At 43.1% G+C, this 22,206-nt stretch overlaps 1 protein-coding gene across 1 annotated transcript; it reads left to right on the top strand.

Annotated features, from left to right (window-relative positions):
- The first annotated feature begins 37 nt into the window (after positions 1-37).
- On the top strand, positions 38-19,493 carry Rragc (Ras related GTP binding C). Its single transcript, XM_027399212.2, has 7 exons — positions 38-309; positions 2,795-2,998; positions 3,930-4,129; positions 7,272-7,386; positions 8,101-8,243; positions 12,252-12,400; positions 18,041-19,493. Exons 1-7 carry the CDS (start codon positions 76-78, stop codon positions 18,190-18,192), a joined length of 1,197 nt encoding a protein of 398 aa, XP_027255013.1. The 5' UTR covers positions 38-75; the 3' UTR covers positions 18,193-19,493.
- The last annotated feature ends 2,713 nt before the right edge of the window (positions 19,494-22,206 follow it).

The following is a 22,206-nucleotide window of genomic DNA, read 5'->3' as shown; positions in this document are numbered from 1 at the left end:
GGCGGCAGGGGGAGGCGGCGGCCTGGCCTGGCCTGGCCTGGCCTGTCAGGGCGCGGGCGGCGGCGGTCCAGCACCATGTCCCTGCAGTACGGGGCGGAGGAGACGCCCCTGGCCGGCAGTTACGGAGCAGCCGACTCGTTCCCCAAGGACTTCGGCTACGGTGTGGAGGAGGAGGAAGAGGAGGCAGCGGCGGGCGGCGGTGGTGGCGCGGGGGCCGGCGGTGGCTGCGGCCCGGGCGGCGCTGACAGCTCCAAGCCACGGATCCTGCTCATGGGACTGCGGCGCAGCGGCAAGTCCTCCATCCAGAAGGTGAGAGCCCCGCGCCGGGCCTCCCGCCCTCGGTCTCGCTCGGCCCGCGGCGCTCAGGTGGCGGCCGCCCGGGAGGCCCGAGAGGGTGGCGGCCTGGCCCTGCGTCCCGGCGCACGGTCCACGCCTGCGAGCTCAGAGTTCGGGCGCGATCCGCCCAGGGTCTCCGACTGGGCCTCCACGTCCGACTCTGCCGGCCGAGGGTCGAGCGGGGCGAGGAGGCGACGCTGGCTGGAAGGGTGGAGGTAGGTGCTGGGGCACCGCCCTAGATCTCCGCGCTCTGGGTCCTAGCCCCTGTGGCGTTGAGGAAACCGACTTGTCCTCTCCAGTTCTCACGTGGAGAACTTGGTGAGCGTGCTCTCCCGCAGCATCTCACTTAGGCGACCCGAGTTTTCAGGGATCCCCTCCCAAGCTTCCGGCCGCGGCAGCGCCAGAAAGAGTTGTGGCAAAGACACTGAGCATCGAAGTAGCTTTTGTTATTAGTCTGTTGAAGACTCCTGAAACGCTTATTTGGGGGACGGTCCCATTTCTGCACCTACTTTATTTAGTTCCGGTCGCCCGGTGATTGCAGTTACAGGTGACAGACAGTCCCTTGTAACTGGTCACAGAGATCTTTGGAGAAGTGTTTTGCAGGAATTCGGACATGCGTTTGTTTTTACCCTGGGTCTGTCAAGATCCGAATAGGCTTTTTATTTTTAGTGAACAGGGAGATAGGGACAGGGTTGACTTTACTTTTTGTTTGTTTTGTTTTGTTTTTCGAGACAGGGTTTCTCTCTGTAACAGTCCTGGCTGTCCTGGCACTTGCTCTGTAGACCAGGCTGTCCTGGAACTCACAGTGATCCACCTGCTTCTGCCTCACAAGTGCTGGGGTTAGGGTCATGTGCCACCACCGCTCAGCGTGGCCGGGTTGACTTATTTCAACAAACACCGACCTTCTGATAAAACTTGTGTTACCAACACCCGGCTTTCCCTATTAATCACTCTGACACAAAGGTTTATCCAAATCTCTCTGGTATTTTGTAGATTGGGCGTTTAAAAAAGTAGTTGTCTTCTCCCCCTGCCTTTCCTGCACTACTGTTCTATTTACCTTCTCTTGTCTGTGGCAAAAGTTGGGCTTTTGGGGGGAAGGGTGCTGGCAGTGCTTAGGCTTGAACACTGGGCATTACTTGCTAGGTAAGCAAACCACGACTGCAAAACCTGTGAGGTCTTTTTCTCTCTTCTTCCAAGTTAACACTGAGAAGCAAGTTTGCTGTCTGTTAGGATTGTATCAGGCAAGTCTTAAAGCTACATCTCCAGCCCTGCTGGTTTTCTCTCTATGTTTCCCTCCCTCCCTTCCCCCCTCCCCTCCCTCCCTCCCTCCCTCTCTCTCTCTCTCTCTCTCTCTCTCTCTCTCTCTCTCTCTCTCCTCTCTCTCTCTCTCTCGGGGCGAGCGGGCCTGTCTGTCTGCCTGCCTGCCTGCCTGTCTCCCTCCTCCCTCTCTCTCAGGCTGGCCTTGATTGAATTTTTGATTCAGAGTCTACCTCCCCAGTGCTGAGATTACAGGCGTGAGCCACCATTGCTAAATTTTCCTTGGTGCTTGAGCTTTGTGCCTGACAGACAAGTGCTCTGAGCACAGGGATCTACTGCATCTCTGGCTCCCTGCTGTGATGCTTAACAATTCTTTGACTTTACCATTTCTTTTCTCATGGAACTGTTTCTGCCCTCCTTCCTCCGGCCTCCTGACTTACTTCCTGTTGGGATTGTTGGTTTGGTTTGTTTTTGAGAAAGGGTTTCTCTGTGTAGCTTCAGAGCATGTCCTAGAACTCACTCTGTAGACCAGGATGGCCTTGAACTCACCTGCCTCTGCTTCCCGATTGCTGGGTGGCATTGAAGGCATTCACCACCACCGCCCAGCCTCTCTTCAGATTGCAAACTCAGTGAGAGAAGGATCCAGTCTATTTTATTTTCTTTCTTGTTTCTTAGAGCCTGAGGTAGGCATTTGTGTTATTTTTGAATGTGCACACTTTTATTTGAAATAGTTTCATGATCTTAAAGCAGGTTTTGACAAAGTTTAAATCTTTGACAAAACACAATAGAGCCTGTTGAGATGACACTGTAGTTTCTGTACTGGAGGAGGCAAAGGCAACAGGATTGAATTTTGAGTCTGGGCTACATAGCTAAGACTCTTTTTCAAAACAAAACCCCCACCGTCCCCACAAAATAGAAAACTACAAACACCGAGAATGAAAAGCCAATATATGGAAACAGCATAATCCACTAGTAGTAATGCAGTTAAAATAGTGAAAGGAAACCTCATCTTCAAAGTGGATGAGGGAAGTTAGCTTGTGTCTTTTGTCAGAAGTAGAAGGATAGTACCAGTGAATTAGCATCCAATTAGTACCTTATTTATTTTGTATTGAGGTCAAAATTTTACTGTTAGTGCCATGGGATTTTTAATATAAATTCTGTAGTTAAATAATTGTGAAATTGTTTCTGTTTCTCTTAACAGGTGGTGTTTCATAAGATGTCACCCAATGAGACTCTCTTTTTGGAAAGTACAAACAAGATTTATAAGGACGACATTTCCAATAGCTCCTTTGTGAACTTCCAGATTTGGGACTTTCCTGGACAGATGGACTTCTTTGACCCAACCTTTGACTATGAAATGATCTTCAGGGGGACAGGAGCATTGATATATGTCATTGACGCACAGGTAGTTAGGTAGAAAGTTGTGTGCTTCTTTTCTCTGGTGGCAAAAAGATGTGAAACAGAGGGATTGTTTGTTTCCTTTGTCATGTGCTTGAAGCTTTTCTCTTTCCAGTAGATCCCCTGACAATGTAAGACATGCAGCTGCAGAGGGATTTTAGGGAGCAGACCTGTCATTGTACAATTCCAGGAGATGTCATTTACATTTCTTGAGTCCCAGTTAATGAGCAGTTACCATTGGCTTTCTACTTTTATTGGTTAATAGTAGATACTGCTTTGTTAACTATTACAGTGGTCACCTCACCCATTGAAGTATCCCTTCAGGGGCCACAATATAAGGAAGAATGAGAAATGAGTCCAATTTTTGATTTGTTTAAGTTGAATATAATCTAGCAAGATATGCTGAGAGCCCACTGTATATGGTCGGCAGTCAGTGGGATGGACTGTATCTCTATCCTTGAGTTTACCTATTGTAAGCTGAGCTTACTGTTGTAGGGAATGCTTTTGGAGTGATGCCAACTCCAGTGAGTGCTTTCTCATACACGATCTGATTTGCAGAATGTTGTATGGGTAGTTATTCCCATTTACAGATACTTGACTTAAGGTCAGGGTTTAAGCAACTTGCTTAGAGCCACACACCTGACAAATGGCAGAGCTGGGATTACTTTAACAGTTCTATTGGGAAGAAATGTGCATTTTACCTTAACTTATAGTAACAGCATTAAAAATTCAGGCATTGACTTGGTATTTGATTTTCTATCTTAAGAAATTAAAGAGCTATTTACTAGTTAGTTTTGTGTCAGCACATCTGAATATTTATGAGTAATTAGGGTAGCCTACTTTCTGTGGTTGGGGAAAGAGGTGGTTTGAGGCTTTCTTAACTTGTTACTTGTGTTTTATAAGATTTCTTGTTAAAAATATTTTGTTCTGACTTTCAGGATGACTACATGGAGGCTTTAACACGACTTCACATTACTGTTTCTAAAGCCTACAAGGTTAACCCAGACATGAATTTTGAGGTTTTTATTCACAAAGTTGATGGTCTGTCTGATGATCACAAAATAGAAACACAGAGGGACATTCATCAGAGGGCCAATGATGACCTTGCAGATGCTGGGCTAGAAAAGCTCCATCTTAGGTAACAACATGCGTGTTTGATTATGAGAGCCCTGTCAATGTATTCCCATCTCTGTCATTACACACACCAGCATTCTGTGACTGGTGGACCCGTCCCCAATTCTGTAATCATTTTGATCTCTTCTTTGTTGAATTCCAAGCTGTTTTGCAAGCTTTGTGTTACTGAGAAATTACTTTCCCCTTTTTCATTTTCCTGATGATTGAAGTCATGTGAAGTGTTTCTATTGGCGCTCTTGCAAATTCATCTCAAGGGACTGGAATCAGGCTGTTTCCTTGTGGCATGAGTCTGCTTTGGGACTTCTCCCCTCTTGATTTCTTCACTTTTTAACCCCAGTTGGCTTTGTGCAAGAAATCTGTCATAATTTTTGTGAAAGTTGAGTTTGGGTCTTGTTGATGTCTCAGTAGGAAGAGCCTTTCAAAGGTGTACATTTCAAGTCTGGGCTGACTCTAGTGTATCTTAGCTTTTAAAGCAGCTTATACTTCTTAGAAACTTGAGGTTAGGTAGATTTGCTTTTGCATTTACATAATGCTGCTGTTGAGGTTGAAGGACTGCTGATTTATAGTTAAATATCAAGAATTTACCCTAACGAACACAAATTAATTTGGATTGGTGGTCATGTATTTTGTGTATTTGTATTCTAAAAGTATATGAGGAATGTTATTGTATATCTTTTGTGATAGTGGGAAGAAATGAGTATTTACAAGTACATAAGAGGATGTCCTTGATCATAAAAAAAGCTTAAAGGGGGAAGCAGAGAAGAGATGCAAGTGTAATTTCCTTATCTCTGCCCTATTATAAAAACTTCCTTTTATGCTCAAGCCAGTTGTCTATACCTAAGATTTGTGGGCCTTACGCTGTAGAATCTTTCAGGTAGTTTCTAGAAAATCTCATTGATGCTTAGACTAAAATTTAAAACACTTGTAATTCATGCTTAGAAAGAATAAAGTTGAGTCTATATAAGAGTTGGGCATGGTGTTGTTGTACCTTTGTAATCCCGGTACTTGGGAAGCAGAGGCAGGAGGATCGTTGTAAATTGAAGTCAGCCAACCAAGGCTACTTGGTAAGATCCTGTCTTGAAAAGCAAAAGTAAATAAATGTTTATGAGAGAATGTAAAAGTGCCATTCCAGACTGGAGAGATGGCTCACAGGTTAAGAGATTGCTTTTCCAGGGGTGCTGAGTTCAATTCCCAGCAACCACATGGTGGCTCACAACCATCCATAATGAGATCTGGTGCCCGCTTCTGTCATGCAGGGGTACATGCAAACAGAACATTGTATACATAATAAATAAATTAATCTTAAAAAAAAAAAAGTGCCATCCCATAAAACCCCTCAATCATAGGAATATGTTAAAAAAAAAGTTTTTTTTTTTTTTTTTTTGTTGGTCTTTTGCTGGAATTTAAAACAAGTTTTCTTATACTGGTGAGGAACCATTATGATCCCTCTAATGCCTGTCAACTCCTGTTGAGCTCTTTGGGACATCCCATGGTTTCCCCTGTACTCAGAAGGGTCGTACACTAAGCTTGTTGCCCTCAGTAGAATTTTGCATCAAGCTTTTACTATTTGTGTGTGTTGGGGATTGAATCCAGGACCTTGTGCATTCTCTTTGCAAGCATTCTACCCTTGAGCACACCCCAAAACTCACTTTATAAATAACCAGCAGTTCTATGGCTTGCTTTTCCATTTCTAGGAACTCATCTTATGAGCGTGCTCTGTAACTCCCAGAATCTACCTGTCCCCAACAATCTCCGATCCTCACAGGTCCTGAGAACTCTAACCTTGGTGAAGTCTTTGCCTAAAGGAAACACTGAAATGCCCCTTCCTTGCTAGTGTCAGGAGTCACAGGGCCTTACCTGCCATGATACCCTCACTTCTAGAGTAGAGCCCCTTCTTGATTAGGTTTTTACTTCCTTGAAGTTTTCTGTAAATCATCTGTAAAGTATAAACTGATGTGGTAATGAGTATATAAAATACGTCAGAAATACAATTAAATGACAGAAATGTCACTCATGAAAAAAGCAGGTGGAATTGTCCATAGTGTTTAAGGGCCCCCTCTCTCAAATTTGTGTTAAATTTACATGTGACTTCTTCACTGTAGTCCATTTAGAGTCCAGCTCCTGCTCTTTTTAGGTCTCCATCCTCCTTAGGCTAACTACCTAATCCTAAGGAGCAGTGTAGTCTTTTATTCAGAAGAGGGTGTTGTGGCTGCAGACTAATTTGTTTACTCAGCAAATCCTCATGAACACTGTTCAGACACTGGGCTTGCAACTGTGAGGGAGATAACAGCTGCCTTTCTCCTGGGGTTTACAATTGAAAAGGACACAGCTCATAAGAAATGTGTGGTGGAGTTTTAAGTACTTACCAGTGCTGTGAAGAACAAATTGTGACAGAAGGATAGCAGGTACAGGTTTACTCTGTGTGTAGGCTGGTGATGTGTGGGGAGAGGAAATAACAGGATCTAACTGTATAGATAACCCTGAAGCTCTGCTATACAGACCATGCTGGCCTCAAACTCACAGAGATCCACTTGCCTCTTTCTAAGTGCTGGGATTACAGGCTTATACTACCATGGCTGTTGGGAAAGAACTTTTTGAGGTGACACTTTAGTAGATTCAAATTTATTATTTTAATAAATACCACATCACTCTGCTGGGTGTGGTGACAAAAGCCTATAATCCCAGCTTTACTCAGGGAGGTGGAAGTAGGAAGATTAGAAATTCAGGGTCATTCTCAGTTTATTGTGAGTTTGAGGCCAGCCTATCTCCATGCTACTCTGTCTAAAAAAGCCAGATAATAAAAACAAATGATCCCTTCTCTACTTTCAATTTTGGTCTTGACTTTTGTCTCAGTTTTGTGCTGGGGGGAAGTAAGCTTTAAGGAATGGGTTGCAAAGCTAATGTGGGCCGTTGGGTTTCTCTTTTTTTGAACCTTCTTGGGCTCTCCCTCAGTTGCTCTCTCTGTAATGCAGCAAAGAGGGTGATTGGATTGGCACGGCCAGGTTGGGACATGGTCTTACTATTAGAAATGATGGGGATAGTAGACAGGATATATTTGAATGTTAAGGAACTTGAAATTTAAGGCATTGTGATAGTAGTTATGAACTTATTTTATGAAATAACCATCTTGTGTTATATTTTTTCAGCTTTTATTTGACTAGCATCTATGACCACTCAATATTTGAAGCCTTCAGTAAGGTGGTTCAGAAACTCATTCCACAACTGCCAACTTTGGAAAACCTATTAAATATCTTTATATCAGTAAGTGAACTATTTACTTTGAAATAATTTCCAATTCTATCGTTGTTAAATGTGTCTACATTTAATTCTCCAAAAAGTGAGACTTGAAGTAAAGATCAGTGCCTCAACATGTAAGATAAATAATAGCATAAAGTATAGTTTGAGTTGTTTTATTGTGATTTGTTTTTTGTCTTTTAGGTAAAGTTCCCTGTACTTCCTTAATTATAAGCTTCTTCATGACAATTGGGATGTAGCTTTGTGGTAGAGCACTGCTTGGCATGTGGAAAGCCTTAGGATCAGTTTCCAGCAAAACACACACACATACACACACACACACACACACACACACACACACACACACACTAGTTAATAATGACTTCTTGCTGGATGTGATGGTGTACACCTATAATCCCGTCCCACAAGATAGAGGCAGGAGGATTGTAAGGCTCTGTCTAAAGTCTCCCACCAAACATCATTTATTTTTGGTGTTTAATTGTATACTTAAAGGTGATATGAAGGGTTGGGGTGGAGTTCATTGGTAGAACATTTATTGAACCCTGCATTTAGTATCCCAGAATCAAAAAAAAAAAAAAAAAAAAAAAGATAAAAACAAAACCATGGGGAATGTTACTTTTAAAATTAAGAATGTTTTTTCAGTAATTTAAGGTTTTTGAAAAATTGCAAATTGTGATTCCTAAATGAAACTCAACACTTACCCAATTTTATTTTTTCAAGAATTCAGGTATTGAAAAAGCTTTTCTCTTTGATGTTGTCAGCAAAATCTACATTGCAACAGACAGTTCCCCTGTGGATATGCAGTCTTATGAACTTTGCTGTGACATGATTGATGTTGTAATTGATGTGTCTTGTATATATGGGTAAGTGCTTACACATCTCTGCAAGATCCCAGATAAGTGGAAAACTTACCTAATCCCCACCTCTGGCTTACACTGAATGAAATGAGATTTTTTTTTTTTTAAAATTATATTTACTTACTTTTTTTGCTGGGGGGAGGGGGAGGTCGTGAAGAGTTTGAGGCAGGGTTTCCCTGTGGCTTTGGAGGCTGTGCTGGAACTAGCTCTTGTAGACCAGGCTGGTCTCAAACTCACAGAGATCTGCCTGCCTCTGCCTCCCAAGTGCTGGGATTAAAGGCGTGCAACACCAATGCCTGGCTTTGGCTGGGATTCTTAATCTTAATAGTGTCTTAAAAAAAAAAAATTGGAATTTTAGTTGGGCATGGTGATGCACACCTGTAATTCCAGCACTTGGGAGGCAGAGGTAGTCAGATCTCTGAGTTTGAGGCCAGCCTGGTCTACTGAGCAGGTTCTGGAACAGCCTGGGCTACATCATCAGTGAGACCCTGTCTCTCTCAAACAAGCAAAAAAAATATCAGAATTTTAGTTGTTAGAAGGACTTGCACATAAAATGTTTGATGTATACATGTGATTTCTAAAATAATACAGGTGCTTACATAGAGATATTCCCTAAACTCTACATAGAAGCTTATAAAACACAAAAACCAGACAGTTTTGTAGACTAGCCCTCTCTCCTCTGTGTATTAGCATCAGCATGCCAGGGTGCTTTCAGCATGTGTGTTTTCTAATGCACCCACACATCCTATCTGTGTGCCTGGGTTGTCAGTGTCTTCCTTCAGCTGCCTGTGAATAGAATACCGTACCTTGTCTATTTCTGTCTATTCTCACTGATTATATGCTGTTCTTTGTTGTACTACTCTCTGTAATGAAAATGAGGTGGTCTGTTACTTAATGTGTTTTCCATTCTTAAAGATAGATGATTAGCCACAGAGAAACCCTGTCTCAAAAAAAAAAAAAAAAGATGATTAGTACATGTTGCTTTAAAAAAAAAAAAAACTAGTCAAATTTTATAAGCTAGTTTTACTTTTTTCAAACTTGTATTTATTTTGTGTGTTTTCTCCATGGTGCTCATGTGAAGATCAGATGACAACTTTTGGGATCGGGTTTTCACCTTCTGCTTTGTTGAGACTGGGTCTCACTTGTTTCTTATGTGCAGTGAACTCCAGGCTCAATTGGCCCTCCTTTGCTGAACCTCCTGTCTCCACCTTTCTAATCCCTTCATGCAGCTGTGATGTCAGGTTTGTGCAGCCAGTGTTTTACAAGTTGAGACTTCTCTCTGGCCCTGTCACCTGGTTTTTGTACCTTGTTCTTTTAAACTATTATCAGTTTTCATATTGTAGATCTTTCATTTGCAAGCTACATCAGTACAGATAAATATGAGGGAAGTTTGAAGTCTACTATGTTCCATGCATCCATGTAAGTGTGTAAATGGACATGAATGCACAAGATACTGATGGGTCACAGGAGAACTGTATGTGTTTGATAGTTGTTGGCATTTGTTTTATCTGAGGAGATCTGCTACAGTTTTTTCATTGAGAATTTCAGCACTAGCCAGGTTCCCTTTCCTCTCAACTGAACCCCTTTAGGGTGTGTTGCTTCTAAATCTACTTGCTCTTGCCTGTGACCTTCCTGCTTCTGCTTGTATGTATTGTGAATGAAACTCATATAAGCATACTTGCTCTAAAGTCTTTTTTTTTGTTGTTGTTGTTTTGAGACAGGTTCTCAAGTAGCCCAGGCTAGCCTCAACTTGATATATTTAGTAGAGGATGAACTTGGACTTCTGATCCCCCTCTCTCCAAAGTGCTAGGATTATAGGTATCCATCACCACACTCACCTGCTTTATGTGGGAGTGGAAGCCAGCTATATCCCCAAAACAAAAACAAACAAAAAACCCCCTAAGTTTTGAGTCATTAGTATATTTTATTTAACCTGATTAATCATCAAAATCTGTCTAATCTAGACATGAGTAGCTGTCTAGATGTCTCTTGTTCTCCCTGCCCCCATACTCGTGCATTTGCTAAGCAAGTAAATGTTTACAAAGCTGTGTCCCCAGCCAAGAATGTGCCTTTAATGTTCTTTTTAATTAAAAAGGTGTGTGTGTGTGTGCGTGTGTGCGTGTGTGCGCGCGTGCGTGTTTTACCTTAATGTGGGTTCCAGGAATTCAACTCAGATCACCAAGCTTATATGACATAACTTTCTCATGTTAGTGTGTGACTTGAAATCATGTGGCTCAACACTAGAAATTGCAGCTGCTGGCTGTGGGTCCATCCACAGATGTCCATGTATGTCTGTATTGCTTGTCAGCTAGCTGGTGCCTGCTCTCACTTCCTATTCCTACAGAATAGGATCTCCTTGACCTCTGGCTATCAGCTGACAGTACAGAGCACTGCATTTCCTCTTCTTCCGTCAAAGGAAGCAGTTTCCTTTTATACTCTTAAAGCATATGGCTCAGACTTCCCTACTGCTCTATATTGGAAACTGCTTGGGATTGAATTAAAACCCTAAGTTTGAGTCCAGACCTTGGCAGATATAGTTTTACTTGTTATAAATTAGAGTTTTATGATTGTAAAATGGGCATAATTCTCTTATTTGTATTTAGATTACTGTGTCCTGCCCCTGCCCACCCCCCACCCCCCCAGTTAAAGTGGCTAAATAGAGCAATAGTAACAATTCTTCTCTGGGTTTTTGTGGGAATCAATGTATGAAAAGGTGAACTGTAAGAAGTTAGAGCAGTTTAAAAAATAAGCCCTCCTTCATGAAAACAATACATGAGATGGTAAAGTTGAAAAAATGGGAGGGAAACATTGTTTCCTTCCAGACACCTGTTGGTAGCATTTCCTTCTTAGTATGTGTCCTTTACCTCTTTTTTCCAACAATTTTTTTGAATTGCTTTTTCTGTCTCTTTGAAACAATCTCACTTTAGGCCAGGCTGGCTTTGAATTTTCCATCCTCTTCCCTCAGACTCTTGAATGCTGGTGCCTTTCATCCTCCTTTGAAAGGCAACAGTACTTCTTTTAAGATTTGTTTTGTTTATTATGGGCGTGTGTTGTGCGCCTGCATGAGTTTTGGCGCACCATGTATGTGTACCCTTCGGAGGCCAGAGAGCACATCAGATTGCTGAGACTGGAGTGATGGGATTCTGAGCTGTCTCATGTATGTGCTGGGAACCAAACCTGAGTCCTCTAGAAGAGCAGTAAGTGCTTTAACCAGTGGGCCATCCTTCCAGCCTTCAAAGACCTCTACTAAAGAGTCAGTTTTGCCAACTCTTAATTCTTAGCAGGCGCAGGTGCATGCGTGCTATATGGTACCACTTGTGGAGGTCAGACTTGGGGAAGTCATGTCTGTGTTATCATTTGTGGATCGAACTCCAGTGGTCAGGCTTGGCAGCAGACTCCTTTACCTGATAAGCTGCCTCACCAGCCCTCAAACTCCATTTAAAAGTTGTTGAGTTTTAAGTAATTCTTACCTCTCTCTGGCTGGGACTGTCCTTCTCTAGACTTTATGAATTTTCTTGATTTTTTTTTTTTTTTGGCGGCGGGGCGGGGGGGGGTTGGTTTAAGGAAACAACAGAAGATGTCTGAGAAAAGGTGTGCTGGGATCGGCATTTAGAATATATCCTATAGTACCTGGCTGAGGTGTGGCAGGTCCTGGGTGGTCATGTAGCTTGAGGGAAGGGGGAGAGAAGGCCCTCAGCTGAGTCTGCAGAGCACAGTGTGGGCAGGCGAGTGGCCAGCATGATGGTGGAAATGTCAGTGGTTCAAAACTACATCATTATCACCTTTGTCTCCAAATGCTTGACTGCAGTGGTGACAGAGGGGCGTACACAGCTTTGCTGTTAACAGAAGCTCCTGGGTTGTGGTAGGAATTTTATCCTAGGTGATGGCTGTTCCAGTGTAAAGGCAGCATTGTTCCTTCTCAAAATACCTTTGGGGATGGGGAGGAGAGGTTTGCTCCTATACGAAATACCTAGTTGGGAAACTTTTAATAATTGCTTCTTTCTCTTAAAATAGATTAAAGGAAGATGGAAGTGGAAGTGCTTATGACAAAGAATCGATGGCCATTATCAAGCTGAATAATACAACTGTCCTTTATTTAAAGGAAGTCACTAAGTTTTTGGCACTGGTTTGCATTCTTAGGGAAGAAAGCTTTGAACGAAAAGGTAATGAAGCTCTTTTTAAAAAGCTGCTGTATTTATTATTCATTGTTTAAACTTTGTTCCTTCTTAAAAATGTAATTTTTTTACTCTCTGTGTGTGTTTAGGTATGTATGGGCATGTGTGAGTGTATGTTTATGTACTGCATGCATGCACTGCCAGTGGAGGCCGTAAGGCATTGGATACCCTGAAACTGGAGTTATAGGGTGTTGTGAGCCATCATTAAAAAGAATGCCTGTGGTGGTGGAGCACACTTTTAGTTCCAGCAATCAGGAGGCAGAGGCAGACAGATCTCTGAGTTCCAGGCCAGCCTAGTGTACAGAGCAAGTTCCAGGACAGCCAGAGATACACAGAGAAACATTGTCTTAGAAAACAAAACCAAAACAACAACAAAAAAGGACTTACTTATTACTTTATATGTATGTGTGTATGCCTGAGTGCATATATGTATACCACATGGTTGTTGGAGCCTGAAGTGGGCAAAAGAGGCTGTCAGAACACGAGGTGGTTTTGAGCCATCATTGGGTGCTGATAACCAAACTTGGGTCTTCTGCAAGAAGAGCAAGCACTCTTAACTGTCGAGCCCTCAAAGAGTTGTTTGTTTACAGTTTTTAAATTTTTATTATTTTATATGTGTATTTTGCTTGAACCACTTGTATGCAGTGCCCACAGAGGCCAGGAGAAAGTGTCAGATGGCCTGAAACTGAAGTTTATAGATGGTTGTAGCCACCATGTGTCTACTGGAAATCAAATCCTGGTCCTCTGGAAGAGCAGCCAGAGCTCTTAACCTCTGAGCCATGTTTCCAGCCTCAAGAGCTGTTCTTTGGCTGTTGCTTTGTTTTTGAGATGGGATCTCTGATATAGCTCTGGATGTTCTGGTACTTGTTATGTAGACCAGGCTATCCTTGAGCTCACAGAAGTCCACCTGCTTACTGAATGCTGGTATTAAAAGCATGGGCTACCACACCCAGCTTAAGTTACACGTTCAGGTTCTTGAAAGAAGTATTGCACCATTATATTAATGACTGTCTTACAAATCAGCTTAACTACTTCCATACCTTCTGTCTACGTGTAGCCCAGACATTCTCTTTCCTTTTATATTTTTTGTTGTGAGCTGGGCTGAGCTATCCCTCCAGCCCTCTCTTTCCTTTTAATCTTGTGCTTTAAATCAAGTTTTTTTTTTTTTTTTTTTAATCCCATCCACCCCCTCTTCCTCCATAGACTTTTTGTTGTTGTTGTTGTTGTTGTTTGTTTTTCAAGACAGGGTTTCCCTATGTAACTTTGGAGCCTGTCCTGCAACTCGCTCTGTAGGCCAGGCTCTGTAGGCTTCAAACTCGTAGAGATCCGCCTGCCTCTGCCTCCTGAGTGCTGGGATTAAAGGTGTCACCACCTCCATAAACTTTTGTTGGCTCTTCTTGCCTGTGGTTTGTTTCCCATCTAAACAGTCCTCAGCTGTCTCCTCCTGCATCCTATGGCCTTTCTCATGCTGCAGGCTCTTAGTCTTCTGTGTGGCTGCCAGTCCTTCCTTGATCACTGATTTCTTCTCTGGGTCACCTTGTATAGTTTTCTGCCTCCTATTTCCTTCTGTCTGGTTTTCTTTGTCCTAATTCCATACTCTTCAGAGTCAAATCTTTCTGCTTACTTCTTACTCTTTAGGTCAGCTCCTCTACTTCATGGCCTGAGAGTTGTTCTCAACTACCGTGGGCTCTAGGGATTGAACTTAGGTTGTTAACCTTACATGGGAAATGCTTTTCTCCATTAAACCTAGTTCATGGCTTGGGCTTGTGATGAAAAAATTACACCTGCAACTTTCTGGATCTCATGTTCTAGTACCATATTTGGACCTATTAGTGAGACATCTCCGCTTTAGTATTTGCCAGTGTTGTGGCCGTTGGGGGCAGTCATCATTGATTGATGGTGACCCCCCCCATCTTCTTTTCCCTTCTGACTCTTGCCTGCCCTGCTCCTGACATGTGTTATGCTGTTTTTCTTATGTTCAAACTTCAATGGCTTGTGATCAGGTAATTGGTGTTTTTAAGATTCCTTTGTAGATTGCACCATAGATGGGATTTCATGGTCTTCTGTTTTCATTCTTCTGCATTCCACCCCTGTCATTCAAGATAGGGTTTGTCTGTAACTGCCCTGGCTATCCTGGAACTTACTTTGTAGACCAGACCTCGAACTCACAGAGATCTGCCTCTGCCTCTGCCTCTACCTCCTGAATGCTAGAGTTCCAGGACAGCTAGGACTGTTGTATAGAGAAACCCTGTCTCAAAAAAAGAAAGGAAGGAAGAAAGAAAGAAAACCCAATTCTTCTGCCTGAGCCTTAAAAGAAATATTTATATATAAAATATTTTCCATATTAAACAATGAATGTGTATTTACTTTTGGCCTTAAGAACTACTGTGGAGTCTGGAAGGTAGTTAAGTGGTTAAGATCACCTCCTGCTCTTAGCAGCCAGATGGGGAGGCTCACAAACACCTGTAACTGTAGCTGCAGGAGCTGATGCCTCCTGGCCTCATAGGTACTGCATGCAGGTGCACAAACCCCCCCACACACATACATTTGGCATGACATTCAACTGCAGTCTTCTGTATATTTTTCTTGATCTACATCATTTTTTTTGGTCTGTGTATTTTATTTTTCCTATGCATAATTTACTCTTTCGTTTCAATATTGTGCAAATGATGTTAAATAGAAGTTAGTTTTTGAAGCATGTGTGTTTTTCTCCTTGTTCAAGGTTATTTTTGAGGTTTCCCACTGTTGTATATTGAACTTTGTTTTTGTTGCTAGACATTTAGATTTTTCTTTCTTTTTTTTTTATTATTTAGCCTCAAACTCACAGAAATCTACCTGCCTATGCCTCCCAAGTGCTGGCATTACAGGCATGTGCCACCATTCCCCGGCTCCCATTTAGATTATTTTAATGATACAACTAATTTTGTGACAAATACCTATGGATAAGCCATATATAATGGCTCATATCTTTAGTGATGGCTCATATCTTTAAGTCCCAGCACTTGAAAGGCAGAAGCAGGATTGTTGTATGTTCAAGGCGTGAAGAGATCCATCCGCAGTCCTAAGGCTAAGGTTTCTTCCTTTTTTTTTTTTTTTTTTAAGATTTTATTTATTATGTATACAACATTCTGCTTCTATGTATATTTGCACACCAGAAGAGGGCACCAGATCTCATAACGGATGATTGTGAGCCACCATGTCGTTGCTGGGAATTGAACTCAGGACCTCTGGAAGAGCAGTCAGTGCTCTTAACCTTTGAGCCATCTGGCTAAGGTTTCTTTATTTAGATAAACACCAGCCAAGCGCAAGCCAAAGCGTGCCAGGGGCAGCAAGGCAATCAGGCCAGAGAGAAGGAAGAAGGGGAGAAGGGGCTACCCATGTGAGCGCGAGCGCGTGTGCGCGAGGTCCCTTAAGAGCCCTGTCCGTGTCACCTTTAGACCTCCCCTGACCACGCCCTCATGGGTGTGTCCCGGCACACCTGTCCTGGCTACTAGGAGGCAGGGCTACAGTGTCTCCCTACAAAGGCCAGCTAGAGTCTCAGGGTTTCTCTTGCTGTGATCCATGACCATAAATAGCTTTGGGAGGAAAGAATTTATTTCATCTTTACAGTTAAAATCACAGTCCATTGCTGAGGGACTTAAACAGGCAGGAACCTGGAGGCAGGAGCTGATGCAGAGGCCGTGGAGAGTGCTGCTTACTGGCTGGCTTCTCATGGCTTGCTCAGCCTGCTTTCTTATAGAACCCAGGACTGTCAGCCCAGGGATGGCACCACCCACAAAGGCTGGGCCCTACCACTTCAATTATTAATCAAGAAAATGAGGCAGCATTTTCTTGATGAAATTCCTTCTTTCCAGATGACCTACTTATGTCAAGTTGACATGAAACTAGCCAGCAAACTAGGACTGTAAAACAAGATTCCATCACAAAACAAAATGGGCTTAAGATGTAGCCTCCATTGTTAGAGTGTTTGTGTAGCATCCAGGAGGCTCTGGGTTCATTCACTAGCACCTTTTAAACTGGATATGGTGGTGCACACCTATAATCCCAGCACTTGGGAGATAGAGGCAGGGTCAGGAGTTTACGATTATTGTCTATTAATGGGTTTGAGACCAGCCTATGCTGCATGAAAGACTGCCTCAAAAAATGAACAGACGACAGTAACAGCAACAAACCCTAAACCAAGGCTGATGCCCATCAACACATTTGCTTTGCACATGTGTCATCTGTCTCTAGGGTGAGTATGCAGGAATGGAATAGATAGACACAGTAACAAAGGACTTTCCCAATGGCTTTACTATTTTCATCCCTTACAGTACTGTGAGGGTGTTTTCATCATGTTGTCTCCTTGCTAATGTTTCGTACTGATGGACTCATGTGTCTTAGTCTGTAGGTGTGAAATGATACCTTATCATGACAAGCACCTTTTCATAGACATTAAGGTTTCTTTGGTAACTTGTTTTTGTTACATTTAATTTATTTGTGTTTATGTGTGCACATGTACAAAAGTAAGAGGACTTACTGAAATCTAGCCAGTATATCCAAAGTTCAACCTCATCCATGAAGTTTTTACTGCCAGCTTTGCCCTGCATGCATTTAGCTCTCCCTTCTGTGGGCTTCTTTAGTTGGCAGATTGTTTTGATTTGTTGTGTTTTGGCTTTCTGCCCCAGCTAGCATATGCTTGAAAGTGTGGACCTGATGCTGCTTCTCTTGACACATACATCCGCTATCATACTGTCAATAGTGTCCAGTGACTTATCCAGTCCACTATAAATTACTGAAAGGTCACATGATGTCTAGGTAGGCCACACAGTGCTTTTTGGTGTTTGTCATGAACAAGTGCAGGTGGGATAGTCTTGCTACGCTGGTGGGTATATGTGGTGTTTCTAAGAATTAAAGAGCTTGCTGTTCAGTTTGGGCATTTCAGGATTTTAAGCCAAGTGCCTGTATCTAGCTCAGGGAGGCTGGGAAATGGAGTGTTTTAAGCTCAGTGTCAGCTGCTTGTTCAGAATTGGGCTTCTACATGTAAAGGTGAAGGGGAGAAATGTTGACCTGCCCTTTCTGTCCCAAGAGAAATCTTTGTTCACCCAAACTCTTAAGTGAATAATCAGTTCCTAAAGCAGATGGAGAGGAAGTCTCTCCCCTCTCAAAGATGGACGCAGGCTACTGGAACCCTGCTGAGCTTGTGCCTGTGCAGCCTGCCTGCTTCCTGTAGAAATCACTAACTGTTTGTTCTCCTGGGTAGTTTGTAGTAGAAAGAATTTTACCCTGACTTCAGATTGCATTAATGCATCCACCTTCCCACTTGATTTTTTAAAAATTTTCAATGGTGTTTAGAGACAGGGTTTCTCTGTGTGATACCTCTGGCTGTCTGGAACTTGATTCGTAGACCAGGCCGGTCTCAAACAGAGATCCACCTGCCTCTGCCTGAGCGCTGGGATTAAAGGTGTGCGTCACCACTGGCCCCACTTGATTGTTTGATTATCAGCCCTCCCTGTCCACTCCTGTCTTAAAGGCAGTAGTGTTAGCCCCTGAGCTCTTGCTTTATCCTGATTGCAATGTAGAGAATTTCAGATGGTAGAGAGCTTCACAGTTGACATTAAGTAGACAGGCTCTTTTTCTCTCTCACAGGTTTGATAGACTACAACTTCCACTGTTTCCGAAAAGCTATCCATGAGGTGTTTGAGGTGGGTGTGACTTCTCACAGGAGCTGCAGTCACCAGACCAGTGCCCCGAGCCTGAAAGCATTGGCACACAATGGCACGCCGAGGAATGCCATCTAGTGTGAATCTCAGCAATCGAGGCCCAGTGCCAGCTCACTCCTCACTCCAGGGTCAGATGCCATGTGCTGCAGGACATAGGAGCTGCTGCCTATGGGAGTCTGGAGACGATGGTGGAGTTTCTCGCTTAGATGAAAGCTCTTCGGCCGGCTCTGTGCACCTGAAGCTACTATCTCTTTTAAACTACGGCACAAAAGAATTACAGAGACCTCAGAACTCAGTGTGTCTTTCTTCTCTTTGGGTCCTACCTTAAATAGTTGGAGTAATTTGGACCTGGAGATGATACCAGTTATCCATCTTTACCAGTGAATGTTGCTGTCAATTCCAGCCTAAAACAATAGGAAAACCGAGTTTTATACGCTTCCTTTAGGCTTTCACTTGAGTAGTGTCTAAAGACCTTGCTTTGCTTACGTTCTAACACTGCCTCTCAGAGCTCAGATCTCACTGTACCTCTCAGACCGTGGAAGTGCATTAGCTTGTTGCCTCAGAAGATGCAGCAAAGGATGTTTCTGTGTTTGTCCTGAAGAAAAGAGGCGGTGTGTGTGCGCGGCGTCGGGGAGAGAGAGCCAGGCTCAGCCAGGGCTGCGTCAGCTCCCTGGAGGTGCTGAGGAAGACACTGCAAGGAGAGAATTTCCACACCTGGGTTTGGGTGGCAGACGATGCGCTCTCGTCATTTGATCATGATCATGCACAATGTCGCAAAGGGAATTTAAGACAGAAAGTTCTCCCCAGCGTCCCCTATAGTGAGGGGACAAACTCATTATGTCACTGAACTACTTAGCTCACTTTTCTTTAATTTTGATGCCATGCCTTTTATTCTATGCTGTGTAGGCTCTTTAAGAATTGTTTTTGACCACAGGTGACCTGAAGTCTCTGGTGGACTGCCCACTGTGGGCTGGAGGAGGCATTCAGGGGACAGTGTATGTTATTTACATACCCTGTCTCTGGTATTCTGACACCAAGTGTCAGCTGTGGTCCTTTCCTTTGCCTGGGATATGAATTCATAATTGTTTCTCTTGTTCATGGCTGATACCTTTCCCATTGATTTCATTACTGCACATGCCCAGTAGTCACATTCCAAAGCCACTGGGCCACTCGAGCGCATCAGCGTCGCTGTTGAGTAACATGTACTCAGGTCTGTAACCTAGCAGTGAGACTTGGAGCGCTTCCTGCAGATGACTGACTCTTGAGTATTTACATGGACCATGGTGATATCCAAAGGAAAAATGCTTTTATATTTATAGATTATTTCATTGAACTATATGTAAAATGGGTATCAATAAATGTATTTACTCCAAAAAACCCCAAGTGTTCCTTGTGTGAAGTATGAAAGTGCTTAGTGGTCAGACATGGTGGTTCTTCTCTCATCAGTTCTGGTCCTTTACTGCCATGTATGGGTATCATTCCTTCTGTTTCAGCACTTCACGTTCTCTCTTGATGTCATTTCCATGGCTCATTTCTGCTGTGGAGAGGTGTGAGAACGTGTTAGGATTTGGGGTTTTATGTCGGTAGTGGTGGGAGTGTTAGGAGCCTGGCATGGCTTCCAAGCTGGGGGTAAGGAGACTATGAGGTAGAGCAGTAGCAGAAGTGAGATGGCTCAGCTGGTGAAACCAAGCCTGATGACTGAAGGTCAATCCCTAGGATCCATATGGTGGAAGGCAAGAACACACTCATTCGAATTGTCTTTTGACCTCTGCACATACACTGTAGTGCATGTATGCCTTTACCCCCTAACAATAAATGTAAGGGAACCCCTAAAACCATGGTACCAAGTCTCCTAGGTACTCATCATTGACCCCTGCATGTCAATATTTACATAAAAGCCTAGTTAGGTGAGTCTAAGCCGATTGAAGAAATACTCATTAACTTAACCAGAAGAAAGTATTGTTTGAAGAATGTTTAATTTCATAATTAGACTAATTTAGAAGTTAAGTTTTAAAACTTCAAAATAGAAGTCACAAGCTGACTGGAAAAAAATTATTAAATATATCTAACCATTTCCTATTAGCAGTGGAACCAGGTCAGGATGGTAGAGAGCCTTGCCGAGAGCTGTGGATAGGATGGTGTATATCTTAAACTCCAAGCCAGGGCAAGTCCTTCCTCATGCCTAAGCCACAGCTGTAAAGCAGTGCTGGGGCAAGCCCGGGTGGCCAAACAATGGACATAGGACTGGTGGCAGAGTAGAGCATGCACTCCAGCCTAGCACCTGTGTGATTTGTCTCCTGTGTCCTGCCCGAGGTTGCAGACATTGCTTCAGGATTTGCACAGCACAACTGTAATGAACACATAGAGGCTCAATATATTACTTTTTTCTACCTTGACAAAATTACAAGTGTAGGGGTGGTTAAGAAAGGAAAAAGAAGTGAAAAATAAATTTTTTAAATGGATGTGGAAAGGAAAATATTCAGGAAGAAGGTTTACCTGAAATGTGTGGGTCCCAGTGGCTGTTACCTGCTGCTACCTCAGAGCTGGATAAAGTTAAAGGTTGGTCCAGCACCTTTAATATCCTCTGCTTGCCTGTCCACCGTAGAGCTGGATTAAAGCAGTGTGTTTCTCTTAACAAAATGACTTCGCTGAATGGCCTTACCAGAGTTACAAGACACCTAAGGACCTGAGGGAGTAGCAACTACTATTAATCATTTTAGGTGGTTTATATTGCAGTCTTCATAATGTGAGGTAGCTTCTCCATTCCTGTCGTACAAGTGGGGAAACTAAGGCACAGAGAAAGCAAACTGAAGTGCTGGATTTAGAGATGGAACTCTTGTTTACAGAGTCTCTACCCTTAACACTAACTCTGGCTTAGGAGAGGGGGTTTGTTCATGTGTGTAGGGCAGAAAAAGGTTTCTACAGTTCAGTCTGGAAGCATGCATCCGGTCATCTCTTCTGGAAGATGGAGTTTGTAGTCACTGTACAGACATTGGAGGATCTGAGGAGATCTGCAATAAATGAGGCTGCTTACCTTGGCGCATAGTTCATATGCCTGTTTATTTGACCCGTTAGGAATTGCCTATAAAGCAGTGTGTGAATAACACACTGAAACATTTTGGTAGGATTGTAATATGGCTTTAATTTTTGGTGCCAGGGTGAGGGTGAGAGTAACATAGTCAGGGAGGCAAATGCTTGCTGTCTACATCCCCAACCTGGGACTGATTTTTTAATACAATTTTTCAAGTGTCTTGCCTGAAGTAAGCTGGTTTCTTGGCTGGCTGGTTGTGCACCAATACTTGTAGGTAATGAAGGGACGGCCTTATTTGGCCAGCTTTTTTCTCAACATACCAAGACTGAGGAAAAGCCTTTGCACGTGTGAACTACCTCACACCCAGGCTTTGCTGTGAAGACAAGTGCTCTGTCCTGGTCTGGGCAGCATGCCTAGTTTCTTTTTTTATTTGTCCTGCCCGGTGCCTCAGCATCTGGCCTCTAGGTGGCGGTGTTGTACCATGTTAGCGCATAGTTTCTTGGTTCTGCCTATTTGCTCAGTTTCTGAAAGTTACTGCCTGTACCAACTCAAGGGCTTGCCTAACTTAGAGACTCAAAGGTTTCTGAAGTCATCCCTCTGGGAAGATATTCAACACTTATCTGAGAAATTTTATTGGCAGTGGAGCAGTTTGCAGCTTTTTTTTCAACAAGGGTTAGCTAGGATGAAGGTCACACCATCCACGAGTGTTGAGTTACAAAGGATCCTTAAGAAGATAGCTCTATCCAAACTCACCTAGGGACCAGGACCTGCTGCACTCTTAGCCATTTGTTATAGGTGTGTTGTGAGTACCCTTGAAGACTCCCGTGGGAGGAAGTACTGCACGTTTAAATTAAAATACTTGCTTTCATCACTTTCCTTTGCCTGAAATGAGGTTTTTGAAATTATTTCACACTTGAACTTGAGAGATAAAAATTCCATAAAGGAAAAGGCCAGCATCACATGACCCTCCAGTACCTGCCTTCTTCCAGGGCTGGTCATCGCACCAAAACCTGTTCTGTGACTTTGTTCTTCGAAGACAAACTTTAATGGAAAAGGAAATA

Source organism: Cricetulus griseus, chromosome 2 (genome assembly GCF_003668045.3).
Source record: "Cricetulus griseus strain 17A/GY chromosome 2, alternate assembly CriGri-PICRH-1.0, whole genome shotgun sequence".
Classification (NCBI taxonomy): domain Eukaryota; kingdom Metazoa; phylum Chordata; class Mammalia; order Rodentia; family Cricetidae; genus Cricetulus; species Cricetulus griseus.
This window is presented reverse-complemented; position numbering and strand designations above follow the sequence as displayed.